This window comes from Siphateles boraxobius, unplaced genomic scaffold (assembly GCF_051911475.1).
Source record: "Siphateles boraxobius isolate OS27281-9 unplaced genomic scaffold, OSU_SipBor_1 53, whole genome shotgun sequence".
Taxonomy (NCBI): domain Eukaryota; kingdom Metazoa; phylum Chordata; class Actinopteri; order Cypriniformes; family Leuciscidae; genus Siphateles; species Siphateles boraxobius.
The window spans coordinates 7,632,204-7,649,599 of NW_027509175.1; the positions used below are offsets into that span (position 1 = coordinate 7,632,204).

Below are 17,396 nucleotides of genomic sequence, written 5' to 3' on the forward strand. Positions count from 1 at the left end.
AGTCTGGCAAACTCACTCTCCCAACAAAGATCTGTGTAACTTCCCCCGAAACTAACATCACAACGAAGCTAACACCACTGGAACTCAGTGTCCGGTTACATGGATCAGAATTTTTTGACCCCGGAATTCCTGAGAGATGTGACTCTTCTGAGAAGGAGAAATAAACCCTGTTAATCCTATATATTCTAAATATATAACCACTTGAGAAAGGTATATAAAGATGTATCTAATTTTCCCATCTCATGATTTTCCTTTTATGTTGTTTTTTCTTGTAAACTCTATTGGGTTAATGTTTCAGACTTTGCATACTATGGTTAACCAAAATCATATGTGTGTCATATTTGGTCTCTATAACTTGGCACTTTGCAGATCGAAATGACTGTTTACATGATATGTCGATAACAACAACATATTATTATTACAAGAATCTTTCATAGTTTCTTCATTGGCTACCACCCCTCCAGCTTGCACATTCAAATGAGCACCCTTGAAACAAAGAGCCGAAAACCAAATTCTCCCTCTTGGAACTTCCACCTTTCTTATTGGCCGAGCCAACCCTGAGAGGTGGCACCTTTCTCAGGCATTATATTGCATCTACACCCAACATTTGCTCTCTTGGCTTCTCAGAACGTTCAGGGTGTTGTGCTGTCCTGCGGGGACTCAGCAGGCCGCAGGGCCCCTGGCCTTGACCAAACCAGCCATGTCCTCATTCAGGAGAGAGAGGACTCTCTCAAGCACGACAAAATCAAGGACAACCTCAGGAGTTGGTCAAAACGTCTTCATTCAACGCAGAAGAAGTCCATCTCAACTCCCACCATCTGCTCTGCATGTTCTCTCAGCCCCAGGGCCGGCAGGCCACAAGCTGCACTCCGGCAGAGTCAAACTAACAGAGTCAAACTAACCACGCAAGTTCATCATATCTTCTTCAATCTAACTCAGAAGAAAACCATTGCAACTTCAACATTTGACACTAACGGAATCTTCAACAACTTCAATTTTCAACAACTTCAAGAATTATGTTCTCTGCAAGGCCATTCAAGTATGTTTTTAAGAAGGTGATTTGAAAATGATAATATTGATGGTTCTTTTCATAGTTAAATGGATCTTTTCCATAGTTCCATATCCTGCCTCCGGTTTCATTCTGTCACTTTAACCATCTCCCTTTGAATGCATGAATGAATGTGTAATTGTTTGTATGTTAGTTATTTTTTCGTGTTTTTGTTAATAAAACTTGTGCACAATATGTATTTGGTTCTGATTCTATGCTTGCATACGAAGTTTACCTTACGATCTAGATTGTGACTACATGCTCTTAATAGTACTGTACAGTAAGAAAGACATTTCCCTTCCCCGGATATTAATATTTCTTAGAATTAATAAAAAATTAACGCTGAGTGTCCACGGGACAAACAGGTGGGTTGAAGTAAAAATTAATTTTACTACATTAAATTAATTATATTAACTGATCCAAATATTCATAATCAGTTATAACCAGTTATTATTGATTATTAATATTTCATAGAGCTGATTTGCTACAAATATTTCTAAAAAATTGTATGTTGACTTTGAGTTGATGAGGTGATTGTGCTGGTTTTTGGGACTTGGTACTGTACATGATTTGTGCTGGAAATTATTAGATATTATGAAGACCTTTTTTTCTTCTTTTAAAAGGAAATGGGCTCATTGTATCTGGTTTGTGCAATTTAAGGTGGTCTACTAGCTCTACTCTGCTTGACCAGGATGCTCTACGGATGTCCATAATTGACCAGTTTGGACAAGTTTTTAAAGTGTCAGACCTCCTCTTGCCTCTGAAACTGACTCTTGGTTGTTTTATTCTAGTTTTCTTGCTTTCCTTCTTCACTTTTTTTTACTCGCACACTTGCATTCTATAATTTGGCAAGAGATCATGACACTGATCAACCTCTAGCAAATTAAAACCTAGCTAATTAGCCTGACTGTCACTCTGACCGCCATGTGTGTGTGCATGTGTGAATGAGAAAGATTGACTGGATTTGCATCAGTGTAATTTAGTTATTGTAATTCAGAGAGACATGTTGCCCCTCCTGCCTCTCTCACAAGAGTCTGTCTGCTAGACTTCATCATGAACTCTTCTCAGATCTTAGCCTTTAGATAAACCCTCATTAGCTCAGTGATGCTTAAAGCTGTACAAATAAAGTTTCAAAGTAAAGAAATGGCGTAGAATCAGCCAATATATTATTAAATGTTATTTATAATCCTTTTAGAGCAATCGGCCCAGTTGTTCACCTCACCTTACCCATTCCTAAGCGCACCAAAATTAAGAAAGATCCCTTCATTGTTTTTAAATTCTTTTATTTAGGACTACTTGATTATTATGACTAAATTGGACCTCTTATTAAAAGACGAAAGACATCACACACTGCTTTTGATGTAACAGTAAGATTTTTTTATACAGAAGGACTAAATTGCTTCGCAATAAATTTGCACATGGTATTTGTAAATAAAATAATTGTATTTAATTGGACAGGAAACATAGTGTCTTGAATAGTTGTGCAGTGTGTTAAAAATAGAAATGGGGTTTGCATAAACTGAGGGCGCATGCATCAGATTAAGATGCACGTAAATGTTTTGATGCTTGTTTGTTCTTGGACATTTTATGCATTTGGCAGAAGCAACTTTGCATTCATTTTTATCAGTTCATGGCACACATTCATTGGGAATCAAACTCATGAGCATAATAAAAGCATAACAGGGGAATCTCAGTAATTTGTAAATGCATTGCCAAGCAACTTGATTATCAAGGATATACTGTAGTTGCGTATTTAAATAATATGCACAAATAAGCGCCTTCGTCCATCAGTTATGCTGAATATATTTGTGAGACTGCTCAATTTTATTAATATTTTGTTTTGCAGTTTAAAACCTTGACTGAAATAACAATTTGTAAACGGACTAACACCAAGATGGTTTGTAGAAAGATAGCATACAATTAATTGCCGACTACAATAATAAATTGATAGGACATAGTTTAAGGTTATGTTTCCCACACAGATTAAGCAAACAGAATCTTTCCTTGGGACTCTCGTGGTTTTAGTGAAAGTATGTGCTAATGGTGAGCACAGGCATTTAAAGACTAATTAGGTGATTACCGGAATGAATCTCACTGAACCCCATGATGTGAGCTCCTACTGTAGCCAGTAACGAGTGGAAAAAGGTCACTGTCTCTCAGTGTATTGTTAAAAAGACATCTTTAGCAGTGCTAACTGGAGGCTTTGTGAAAATATAGGGATGTACATTTCCTCTTTCAGACCTCAACAGCCTGGTTTGATTTAATGGATACAATGTACAGTATAATTATGAGATAATTGATTATCAAAAGTGCACCAAGCAGTTTTACACCTAAACAAAATTAATATTGCTTTCACTATATGTTTAAAATGATGCACACCCTTTCACAGTTGTGGAATAAAGAAGGATAAAGCCAAGCATTATTCTGCATTTACACTGAAATGTGACTTTGTAAATAAATGATACTGAGTGCAAGTCCACTGTTCTGGATCATTTGTTTAGGAAGGTGAATACCTGTGAAAGTAAATGGGTATGTTCTAATCACCTAACCTTCCGTGAACCTCACAGGGTATTTGTGAGATAGCAAGGTAATATATAGGGAGCATGTATGCTCATTCTGAAGGGGACTATACGCTGAACAAACATCAATATATCACTAAAGCTTTGCCTTCACGGGAGTAAACTACATTTTAAAATATATTCAAATTGTCAGTCTTTCACAATATTACGTTTTTTAGTCTACTTTTGCACACTACCTCAAACTTTTGAACTTCTAGTTTGCATATATGTATTATATTAATTCATATTATATTTGTATATGTAAATAAGTATTTCATCATACTGAAAAACTGATCCGTGTTTGATGACGTTGCATGTCACTGAATCAATTTAATCACCGGCTAACCATGCAGGAAGCATTGAACACTGCATAATTTGGGAATCTGCGAATCAGAATACAGCTAAGCTAAAATGTATTTACAGTATATTGTTATCATGATAGCACATCATGATTTGCATCAGTCACTTCTCAGGGAGCCGGACATTTCTAGAGGCTGTCTTGTCGAAATCATCATCTCAAGTCTTTTAATTGCAGTTCATATTGATTCACAACATAGCGAATGGGATGCATAAATTTTTTTTAAATATATATAATGTGTGATTTAAAGTATAAGAACAGATGCTCATGGGCTTTAAATGGAATAGAGTAGTGGCCTTACGGTGCACTAGAAGAGCTGCTATGCTTTTCACAGATGACATTGTCACAGGTGTGTTAAAAATGCTCCGTCACTACATCAAAGATGCCTGCAAACAGGCTGTGATGGAGGAGGTGAGCGCAGGGTTGCCGTGACCTGTTCTGAGTGACAGGTGCAGTCGGTCACCCACTAGAGTGCTTGATAGAGCAGTGATGCTGAGATGTGTTTCACATCCTTTTAACATGTTACTTTGAGAGTCTTTTTTTACATGTACATTTCATTTCAAAGCAAAATGTATGGATAACCACATTTCCAAAATGTGATGCTTTTTTGAGACTTGATCTCCCTGGATTGACCACCAAATGTAAACTAATGGAAATCACCCAAATGGTTTTATTATCACACTGACAAATGTGATTATCATGATGTAAATTTCCACACTTTGGTGTCTATGTGCATAAAGTGTGCACATTTACAGTACATAGTTTACATATTAATATTTCAAGGTATGCTAAAGCTGTATTTTTGGGGGCACTTTCGCAATGATAAGCTGTTGAACCCTCTTACAATTTTTTGCACATTTGTCCTGACAGTATAAAATATTTTGGTGAGCAAAAAATATAGAATAGGTGCTGAATTTTATAATCATAGCAACTTTTTGGATTGTTAATTATACATACATCAGTAGGGCAACTTCATTCTCATTTTGGATGGCAAGTTTGTATATGGTTTAGGTTTTAGGTAGCTTTGCTTCTGCTGTATTGTTATAAAGATTTCAAAATCTTCACATAAAAAAAATGGACAGTGAGGCCCAAAAGTTTGGGACTACTAGTAAAAAACACTTAGGCCTATTTATTTATATACATATATTTTTATTCAAATGTTTTATTATAATGATGTTATCACCAGCAATTTGACCAAAAAATGTATTTGAAAAAAATAAAAATAATAATAATCTGATGATTGTCAGACCTTCAGGACCAAGGATTTCACAAGATCAGTCATAATTTAATTTTAGTATAAAGTGCAGAATCTTAAATGTTTCTACAGTTTTCTAACATTTCTACAGTTTTCGATTTTCAGGTTTAAATGAAACATCTAATCCCAGATTCAAACTTTTGGAGTGCATTGTGAGATGTTGGCTGCTGTCTAGCATGGTATAAGTCTCTCAGACCCAAACAATAGGACATGCAGTTGCATTTCAGCCTACCTCATTGTGCTTCTGATTTACTTACAAAAACACAACATGAGACTTACCTTAAGCTCCAATTAAAGCACATATGTGTCTGAGAAAAAAGTATTTATTCTTTAAGAAATAAAACCATTTTTATTGTGCTCTTTGACATTTCCACCAGACATGAAAGCCCTTTGGGATCCATTCTTTTTCTCTTACAATCAGCCCGTACATGTGGCTGTTTTCAGGCTGCTGTACATTCACCAAGTCATTTTCAACTTACTTTCAGTGTCCATGGAAAATCTGCTACAGTTTGCAGTATAAGAGATGACAATCAACTCAACAAACCTGTTAATGAGATACAGTGAATGTAAGTTGAACCTTAAAAAGAATGGATTTGCACTGGGGACATGTTTTTTTCAAAGATTTGAGTTTGATAATCAAATATTTAAGATTTATTCACGCACACATTAAGGGAAAGATCAGAGAAATCTTCTGGTTGTTTAAAGAAGACCTTGATGATTCCATTAATTATACAGACATTTTGATTAAATAATTATACTGTCCCTATTATCATGCATTAGTCCTTTCTTGTAGACATTCATTTAGCTCTCACAGGAATTACCTGGAATTGACTAAACGTTTTAAACTTAATTGTAAAACAAAACAGAAACAATCTTCATGTTAGGTACAAGATGACAGTGCATGTTCAGGATCAAGCTGCCGTAGAGAAACCATTTCCAATTTCAGAACAATAAGCAATAATTCTGTTCAGTATGACAACAATCATTCTGACAATGGCATTTTCATTCACAAAATCAGTTGGCAGAATTACATTATTTAACATAGCCTATTACCTCGAACTGACAAAATTCTAAAAACGATCCCCTCGTGTTTTGGGATAGGGGATATGAAGGCTAAAAAACAACACTGCACTCTAGGCCTTAATATTTGGTTGACAATATTTCTGTGAAGTATTTGACATGCACATTGATTCAGATATAATTTAAATGTCATGTTATTTCACTCCATGAAGCAGGGTGTTGTATTGTCTGGTTTCACAGTACAGGTCTTAAAATTTGCTTCCTCAAAATTTAGAGGCCAATTCCATTGTTCAAATCAGTGGAATCTAAATTGTCTATCAGCATTAATGGCGGTGAGAAAAGATTATGCTATTTGAGGCTGCCTAGATCAGCACTTTAGACCTGGATTAACAGCCGTAGAAGACATAGCTCTGTTGAATCTCAGTAAAAAAACAAACAAACAAACAAAAAAAAAAAAAACCCAGGACTGATTTAGCTCTTGGGGTTCACAGTGGTTTAAAGTAGGCATGTTGTAGCAATATCTTTGACTGAGACGGAAATATTTCTGAAGGTCTTGCAAACAAAAATCAAACTGGGTTTGAGGCTGAAAAAAAATAGTTTTACAACAGAGTACATTCATTCTCCGGTATGCAGGACTTGTGTGGAGTTTGTGGGTTCAGTTTTCTCAGTAGCACTGCTTGAAGACCTGTTAATGAAATACAGTCATAGAAAGCCAGTTTTACCTGCACATCTGTGTCTGTATGTAATTGTAATCACATTGCAGGTGTAAGTCTTAAGGACATTCATTGTATGTTTGAAATTGTAAACGTTACAAAAAAAGAATGGAGAAAGCATTGAGAGAAGCTTTTTTTTCTGAAAAGTTGTTGTTTTAAAATCCAGTAGAGGTGTGCTTCTGTAGCAAATTGAGCGGTTGTCCTTCGAACAGTCGCTAAAGAAGAAGAAAAAAGAGCGTTTTCAAAGTTGCACAGTCTGTATAAAAACCTAAGGTTGGGGAGAACAGTGTTCGGCAGACATTTTGAGTTGTATGTTTTTCCAAGTACACAACAGTCAATACTGTCACAGGACACGGCCATGCGATAACCAAAGATTAATTGTAATAATAAGAAGAATCATACTTAACAGTAATACTACTAATCAATGATGGTCATGATGATGAGGATGATAATATAATAGTAGTTTATTGTTATTTCCAATATATAAAAATCAAATGTTGAGTTGAGGTTAATACTGTTAAAAGTTTTCTATTCTTACCACTTGGCACGTACACTCACTGCAAGATCTACAGTATCTTGTATTTAGTTCTCATTCTTAAACAGAATGATTGAAAAGAGCTAGCAATACTTCTAAGCTATTTCTCTAAAAGTGAGTGCTTGCTTGTCACTTAATCATTGATCCTGGCTGGTTTGGTCCAGAGATTTGTGTAGTCTTCTTTAATTGGATGAGCTATAAAAACAGCAATCATGATTTCTGCTGAGCAGAGACCCCTTTCCAGTAGTCCAGAATGTCATGTAGGTCCTCATCTTTGGCAAACTGTACTTTCCTCCTTAATGCATGACCTGCTGCAATGTACTCTTCCTCATCCCTATGACGTTTGCGGTGGAGTTTAAAACGTTCCCACAGGTTAAAAGTAGGCCTACAGCTGTACTCAGGACTGGAATAGCCACTTAGGTTGTGGTACTGCGGTGAGAGCTGCGAATAGGACAGCTCCCGTGGTCTCGAGCGCGTCAGCGGCTCCAGAATGGATGACTTTCGGCTCCCTGACACCTCTATCGACTCCTCTATGTGGTGGGGACCAGGGTAGGAGTGCCTATGCTCACTGTACTGTCGAATCCGCTCCGCCTCTGCCCTCAGGATCGCAGCCGCTGGTGTGACTGTTATGATTCCTGACTCATCGAGCGCAGATGCCTTCTCAATATATTTGGACTCTGATCTGTAAGCTCCTTCAGAACGGAAAGAGCGTGGACTGCGCAGCGAACCACTCGAGGATGTGCTTGCACGCTTTTGTGGGGCATCCATACTGTGATGCCTCTGTAGAGGATGATTGTACGATCCTTTGTACACTGGAGACAGAAAACCAGACTTGCCTGGTGGATGGTCTGATATGAGGACTAACTGCGGCTCCGCTGTGGACACGGCACCGGATTTTGCGGCCTGGAATGATGTTGAATCGGATTTGAGTGCGTCGATGCAGTTGTTAATGATCTGGTTCACTTTGTCCACTTCTTTTGCAATGGTGGATATCTCTGCAACAGATCCCTGGCTGGTTTCCGATGGAGGAATGCTGCATTCCCTCACACTGCGTTCTGGTTGCTCTGATCTCACTTCCATGTAATTCCCTTTTGTAGTCTTTGGTGTCCCAGAGATCTCTTGCATCTTATACTGATCTGTATCACTGGCAGTTGGCAAGTATGGCATCCTTTGTACTGTTTCACCAGTGGACAGAATTTGCTTTTGTGACAGCTGTGATATAGTCCCTTGTTCCAGTTCAGTTCCATATTTCATCTCAATTAAGTTTCTTTTCATCTTTTCCAACTTCTTACTCTTTGGCTCGTCTTGATGTTTGCGCTTTCTCAGGCAATGAAACACTATACCCAGTACGATAAGCATCCCAAAGAGACAACCGAGGATGGTCATAATGTAATGAGTGGCAGTTGATTCATTTGGCACACGTTCTTGCAATGTCCTTGGCCCTGTGGAGATGGTCAGACAGGTGTGGTTGAATCTCAAGGAGTTACGAATAGATGCCACACAATATGTGTAGTTAGTGTGAGATTTAAGGTTCTGTAATTCTATTTCTTCTCTCTGGCTTTTCAGGTTTTGGATGTCAGTGAAGAAGCTGTTATTGTACAGGACAAGGATGTACATTTTGCGAAATGGATTTGGAATCTGGATCATGATTATTGCACTTGTGTGGGTAACTTCTTTTAGTTTAATTATAGGACGGGCATCTGGATCCAGAAAGGTGGGACTGATGCTAATGGACTCTTCTGGAAATGTTCCTGAGGAACAGTCATCCAGTCCGCAAGGGCTCAAATCAGGCAACATCGTGGGAGTGCTCCCGTCTAAAGAGCCGTGAAGATACGGTGTCACGTTGTTATCGGTGCAGACAGAGGAGAGTGCATGAAAAGCATTGCGAAATCTTGGCATTCTGGGGTTCTGACTCAAGAGACTGTAGCCTGAAAAGCCAGCAGGTGTGTCACACACCATCCGCTCACTTGTCCGGTTTGGGAACGCAACAAGCCAGCGCAGGAATCCTAACAGCTCACATGAGCAACTGAACGGGTTTGCATAGAGCTCGCAAGTTGTAAGCTTCGATAGACCACGAAATGTAGCACCATCAAGCTGCTGAATTCTGTTCATGGAAAGATCGATGTTTTCAATCGCAGGGCACTCCCAGAAGGCATTGGCTGTGACAGTCTCGATCAGGTTAGCCTGAAGATAGAGGTACTGTAAGCGTCCCAAACCTCTTAGCATTCCCTCGGTCAAGTTCCTTAGCTTGTTAAAGCCAATTTGCAACACTTGGAGATTAAATTGGGCTGAGAAAGCCCCATCTTCAATGTAAGAGATGTCATTCTTAGTCAGATTCAGGTATGTGAGATTGCCGAAGCGACTTAAGGAAGAAAAGTGGATGCTTCGAATCTTGTTCTCATTGAGTCGCAGGTCAACAATTGTGCTGTTAATATGCAAGGGGATATTTTCGTATGGTGGCTGGTTCTGGCTGCAAATTGCCAACCACACAAATCCCTTTTCCCCTTCAATCAGCCAGCAATCACCTTGGACAACAGGCACCCTTGTCAATGAGAGGAACACGAGAGCCATAGCCCAGAAAAGTAAGGCACTGGTCATCATACCTCCTCCATGTCCACTGGGCCCAGACGAAATGGACATCTGTGCTCTAGTCATAGCTCCAGACGTTTTTTGTTTTGTTTGCACAGGTTATGATCTTTAGCAGTATTCAGCAAAATATTCAACAAGTCTTTGACTTGTAATTGGATGTAATGTTGAAATCACATGGATGATTGTGCAGTGCTGTTAGGAAATAAAAGCTTTAGAGAAAGAAAAAAAAAAAACAATTATCGTTTTTATCTTTTCAGTGTATGCTTGGTGTCTTGTCACTCTGGAAAGGAAGCTTCATTTATGACCAAAGTCTTGATTATGTTCATTAGCTTTTCAGATAGCATATCTGAGCATTTCCATGCATAGCCTCCCACAGGGCAGGAAGTGCTTGTGTTTTCCGAGGACCTCATTTCTCATCAGATTCCCCGCTCATGACCAGATTTTCGTTTTGTGTCCTGCATAAATAAGAAAGAAAGAACATGATTATTGATATTTGAAAAAACTAGGTCAAGTCCTAACAATACTCCTTCAGTGAGAGTAACAAGACTAAGAAATCATATAAATGTGAATATTTCACTCAGCGCATTATAAAATAACCCACTTACCCAAATTTAATGCCATGGCGCTTTATAATTACATCCAAATGAACACCCACTACTTCCGGTCTACCTCAATTTCCAACTATTAATGGCAATACGGAGTGCAGAAAGTTGTCTAGTAGCATTTTTAGAGCTATTTTTAAAAAGTTGTTTAGCTGACGCCATGTTTTTCACCTACCAAGAGCTAAAGTTAGCGCAGATCAATCACATAGACACTCCTGCTGGCTTTCCAAGGCCAATTAACGTCTAACAGCTTAGCTCATCCTGATAACACAAACACACACTCTAAAGAGAAGAGTTTACTTTTACATCTATCCACCTTATTAGCTTATGAGACGTTCTGCAAGGAAAATCCCTAAAATAGACTGCTTTTTTAATTAGAGCGTGACCTAAATCCAACAAATGTTAGACAACAACATACAGTAACTGAATGGTGTTTTAGATAGGAGTATATATTGCCAGGGCCTCTATTTAAGAAAATACTCAAAAATTCCTGTCCTACAGTATGTTAGATAAAAATCCCTCAAAGTGTATTGGAAAATTTGTTACGAGTCCAAACAGGGGACTAAAAATTTGCCAGCCTAACATAATACCCAAAATAATTAAAGCACAGTAAAAAAAACGATATATCATCATTCATTAGATAATACGGGTGGATAATACAGAGACGGGGTAAAAGAGGGTTTGTGGCGTGAATCTTTCATAGCGTTCAAACTGTTGAATGTGCTCTCACTGTCACAGTACGCTGTTGTACCTCATCTGCAAACGAATCACTGTTCCAATACGTACCCTTCTCATACCAGCTATTTAAGTAGAGAGAATAGTCCTTACATGTTGTGTTTTACTTTGCTAGGTAGAACACACATATCGACAAACTCAAAGCTGTATCTCATTGTTTGATTTTTTTCCCCGGAATAAACGGCTAAATGTATAAAAATAAGATATAAATATCCCACATTTCTAGATTAGATTGGAAAATAGCAAACCAAATGGCAGTTGCTATGAATTTCTAAATAATTTTGAACAGTACACTATTATAAAACTATTACAAAAAAGAAAGGCTCCAAAAGGGTTTTTGTTGCAGCAATGCCATAGAACATAGTAACATTTTGGGTTCCCCCAAAAAAACTTTCATAGAACACCATAGAACCATTTTCTTCTTGATGTGAAGAACAATTTAATTATATAAAGAACCTTTTGTGTAATGGGAAAATTCTGTGGATGCTAAAAAGCAAACTTTATTTTTAAGATTGTATACAGTATCTATTGTTTTATCAGTTAAATCAGAAATTTTGTTTTTTTGAAAAATGTGCTTTCGCTATGTTTCTTTAAAATAAATCCCATTTGGTTCAATATTTGGAATGTAATGCAATGATATTCATATATTTGTAAGTGTATGGTGTAAGTAATTTCGGGCCACTGCAGCTGTCTAGACTCTAGGACACACACAATTCAATCCATAGAGACATTTATACTATAAATGTGTCTGTACTTGATAAACTGGACATTCGGCAAATGCATAATGCATTTCAGGATGAATAGAAATAATAGTTTGAGGCGGCGTTATTTTATAATGCGTGCTAAATATATCATCTGTAATATTTGTTGTGAATGTTTCAGACAGCTTTATAACTGATACACCATGTACCAACAATAAACTGTTTTAACAGAGCAGTAGTCATGAGAACAAGACTTTGGCTCAGTCAGTCGCCCCAAAACACTTAACCTGCATGTCAAACTGTTCATAAACTTCAAAGGAAATGGTTTATTGCTTTAGATTCCATGAACCAACTTGATGCACTTCTGCATTGCAAAAGAGCGTTCAAGCAGTCAGACTAACATTCAGTACTGTGTGCGAGAGGAGTGGATTGATATGTGTGTGTGTGTGTGTGTGTGTGTGTGTGTGTGTGTGTGTGTGTGTGTGTGTGTGTGTGTGTGTGTGTGTGTGTGTGTGTGTGTGTGTGTGTGTGTGTGTGTGTGTGTGTGTGTGTTCGTGTGTGTGTGTGTGGTTGAATGTAGTTGCTTGTGGCTTAAAATAACACTCCCTTCTTATGATCAATAAACAACTGTGTGACTCTGTGACATTAGATTAATCCACTAGCTCTGGGCAAACATAAGAGAAGCAGTTATCCCCATGTATTTTCTTTCTCTCTCCATAGATTCTGTTTTTCTAAACAGAAATCCCAGAATCTCAGGTTTGTGGAAGCAATTTCTGATATTGGAGACATTAATCTTCTAAAAGTAAACGGACTGTAAACATGTCAAGATGCATCAAAGTGACATGAAGTGATTAATGTAATATGACATTCATTTACACGCTAATGAATTACAGCATCAGATATGGAATAGAGGATAAGCGTATAAAACATAAGATTATATATCTTAGTTTACATATCAGATATGCACTGCTTATTCACTGCTTATTCAGAAGGTTTTTTATATTTAGAGATGCTTGCTAAGGCAAATTTCACTACTATTTTTTGCTCAATCGTTAACATGTATTAATATTTAATGTATTTGTTTAATACATGTAACTCTAAATAAATGATATCTGAAGACATGCAGCTTGTTAAGTAGAGGTGTGCTTTTATTTTTCTGTTATTAGATTGATTAGACTATGATTGGACATACAATTTTAGTGACACTTAAAAATAAGACGCAGTGTATTCATTCAAAAATTAAAATGTAAATAAATAAATAATTGCCAACATAAAGATGTATCAATTAATAAAAATGTGATAACTTTTCACCAAATTTATATTTTATTTTAATCATTTGCCAGTTGTTTTTTCATTCAAATTAAGTTGGTTGCTCCAGTGACTTTGTAATTGATTAACAAAACTATAATGAAAAGCTATTTAAAAGTCTATGTATTAAATGATTATATTTACTTTTACATTTATCTATGTTTTTGAACAAATTAAACGTTACAATTTTGTATTATTATTTGTTGATTTGAACATTTTTTTATTTTTTTATTGTATTAAATTAATAATTGCATATGGAACCCAACTTTGATTACCAAATATCATTCTTTGAGATGGGTTCTTTGGACTTGGGCCAGTAAGAAATCACCTAGCAACCACCCAGAACACATTAGCAACCGCATAGCATCACCCTGACAACCACCCTCAACACCCTACTATAGTTTTTTGGGGGGTTTTGTAATGTTATAGCTCAGTTTTACTTGTCCAACAGTCAGGCAACTATCAGGTTCCTAAAGTAAAAACTGGTATTTACTTAAGCTGAAGCCGTCAGTCTGCATTTTTTAGGTTTATTTTTAAAATAATCATATATAACAGCAGAATTCCTTGTGAAAAATTACATTGCGTAATTACAGAATTTTGTCGCACAAATATGGCAACCACTAAATGATGTAGATTCCTATTCTTTATTAATCTGATTAAAAACACAACATGGTCATGTTTTATTAGGCAAGATGTTACTGTTGCTTCAAGAGCTGCAAAACACAATTCTCCAGAGGAAAACCCAAAACAAAGGACAGGAACATACAGCACTTATACAATTCCTTACAGTATAAGCACTCAGGAAATAACTTGTGCTCAAAACTACGCGTGCTCTGATTGATCGAGCGCCAATCTTTATCGGACGATTAGAGCTTTATATAGTTTGATCAGGCGTTTCTTTAAAGGCAGATCAGATGGCGCAAAACTCACAGCTAAAATTGCTTCTCTACATTCACAGGTCTGGCAGACTAGTTCAACCAGGTGTCTGAAAAGGACAATACATTTGCAATTACTTTGCGGAGAGCGGCGTGATTTCACTGATAGCAACCCTACAGCAATGACAGAAAGACACTGGGCTGTGATATTTTAGTGCATTTCTTTCCTTCACAGCGGTGCAATTTCTTTTCTCAATAAAAGTCGAAACTTGATGTCCAATCAGCTAGATCAGTGATTGTCGTAAAATAAAGTATGTTGCTAAACAATAATAAAAAGAGTTAGCCTATTAAAACTGCATTAAGCGGCGAAAGTGATACTCTTCCCCAAGCGGCTTCTTGTATGTGCCCTGGAGTGAAAAACGGACAAGCAAAGTGAACTTTGAGCTTCAGGTTTGCGCCTAAATGGTTAAAAACACAGAAATATGTAAAAAGAAAATTACCGTCTAGGTGAGTATTCACTTAAATACCATTGATTATGTCTAAAGTGAACATATGTTGGGAAATATGTTGCATGTGTATCAGTATATTAGATCCGTGCATTCTGTCTTAAAGTGACAGCAGCCTAATATTCCTGCTGTTGTCTGTGTCATTAATCTTAATCAAACAACAAAAGACAAAGAGAAAATCACTCACTGCTCTTTATTAGATTTAGTAGGATTAATCTATATTTCATTTATACAGTGAAGACAATGTAGTGTTATTTTACATTTGATTACTTCCTGTTTTTTTCCCCCAGTAATGCTTTATTTGTTAAGCTCCAAGCTGTTCCTAATCACCCCTAAGAGAGGAAATGGACTATATTGCACATGTTGCTTGCCAATAAATAGAGTTGTCAGCAATACTTTCTCTCAAGCACTTTTTATGCACACATTGTTGTTAAGAATAGATCGGAGCACCCTTACTCAAAGTTCGGTTAAACACTACAGGGTGCGGCACAAACGGGCAGTTGCTAATTTGTTTTTTGTGTAGATGTGCATTGGAGTGTGTTTGTAAAGCTGAAATAATTGTGTAATGGCCATTGTTTAGTGAGTGGGTGTTCAGTGACACATAATTGGACAGAGTTCAGGTCGCACAGCAAACACACACACTGGTTCACATCTGCTGAGCTCTCGAAACACCCAAGGGGAAGACTGTTTTGTGTGCCAATTCATCTCTGTCCTTATCTGATTAAGAAAACAAGAGAAATACGAATGTTTGAGTGAATCAGGGAATGTTTTTGAAAGACATGGTATAGGGGCCTAATTGTCCACGGGGACCGTCTCCATGGTTACCCTGCTTCTGGTGACAGGCGGTGCTACCCATAGGGCTATCTGATTTGCACAGTTATGGTTAGACTGAAACTACAGATGGCACGGAACTTCCTACATAGTTAACGCTGGAGACAGAAGACGAACTTGAAGCAGTGTCGCGTGTCGATGTGATTGGGCATCATGTACTGTATTGTAGCATGTAGGAACCGTGGGAAGGAAGAACAGGTTTATGGACTGCTGTGGCTCGTTCACACCTCACAATACAAGCGCTGTCTTTGACCTCCACATGGAAGCATGATTTTACAAGGTTGCTAGGTAGCTAGAAAGTAGGAATTATACACAATAGTAAAAAAAAAAACATGAGGAAGGTAAGACATTTATGCTTAGAACAGAACAAGGTAATTTTAGAATCAATGGTACTTGTTAAATTTCAACCAGAATATTCAAGTTATTTTTCTATTCATTTAATTTAATTACTGAAAATATACACTGCTGTTTAAAAGTAGTGTATATTCATTGAGAAATTAATACATTTATTCAGCAAGGATGCATTACATTAATTATATTTTTTTTATATTTAATTTTCTTTCGTGGAACAATATTTAAATTAAATCTCATGTGGTTTCCACAAAATATTAAGCAGCACAACTATTTTCAACATTGATAAGCAGGAATCTTTCTTTAGCACCAGATTAGCCTATTAGAATGATTTCTGAAGGATCATGTGAGACTGGAATAATAATGTTGAAAATTCATATGAAATCACAAAGAAAACAGGGTTACACTTTAAAATAATAATAAACTTTGTTATATAGCGGCTTTAAAGGAGCTTCTCAAAGCACTTTACACAATAAAAATACAAAGAGAAAAATAAATGGTAAAATGTTTCATTAATTAACATTAGTTAACATGAACTAAGAATGAACAATACTTCTAAAGCATTCTTTAAACTTAGTTTGTTAATTTCAACATTTACTTATGCATTATGGAAATCAAAAGTTATATTGTTAACGTTAATTAACTAACATGAACACACAATGCACAGCTGGATTAACTAACATTAACAAAGATTAATAAATACTGTAACAAATGTATTGCTCATTGTTAGTTTATTACTAATGTAAACAAATGAGATTGTTTTGTGTTACTGAAAACAGTATTATAAAATGTAATAATATTTCACTAAATTACTGTTATTTGCTGTATTTCTGGTCAAATAAATGGGGAAAAAAAAATCTTACCAACCCCAAACTTTTGGACTAGATTGCACTCACACTATTGGATGAGAATTGATTTGAGTTGGATGATGACATCACCGTTTTCTCCAGAGCTGCTTCATTGCTGAATTTAACTTTTACAGAGTTATTGAACCAAACTGAATAAACACTGAACAGATTTCAACTGAACAATGATTGTTTACTATTGTCTTTTTAGAGCAGCTTTACAGCGGAAATGAATTCTGTTTGCATCATTGAATCATTATTTTCTTGTTTATCACGGTAAAGCTGCTTTAAAAATATATGTAAAAAGTTGACTTGACATTTTGCAGACACTTTTATCCAAAGCTACTTACTGTATAACTATTACTGCATTAAAGGTCTCAATTGTATCGGTTCACATTGAAATGAAATAGGATTGAAAACCTTCCCTTTATTTATGATTTAAAAAATAAAGTATACTGTATGTTGGTTGTGAAAAAGAATTGTCATTTTTAATGTTAAAAAAGTACCTTAAAGCAGCACTATGCAGTTTTTTTTAGCTTAACTGAACAGCTTCAGAGTTATTCGAA

At 36.6% G+C, this 17,396-nt stretch overlaps 1 protein-coding gene across 1 annotated transcript in view; it reads right to left on the minus strand.

Moving 5' to 3' along the window:
• Positions 1-5,541: 5,541 nt before the first annotated feature.
• elfn1b (extracellular leucine-rich repeat and fibronectin type III domain containing 1b) overlaps positions 5,542-17,396 on the minus strand; it is a 127,783-nt gene continuing 115,928 nt past the window's right edge. Inside the window, exon 3 of the mRNA XM_077205264.1 lies at positions 5,542-10,531. Within this exon, the coding sequence (XP_077061379.1) occupies positions 7,698-10,142 (2,445 nt within the window). The 5' untranslated portion in view covers positions 10,143-10,531 and the 3' untranslated portion in view covers positions 5,542-7,697. The remainder of the gene's footprint in view (positions 10,532-17,396) is intronic.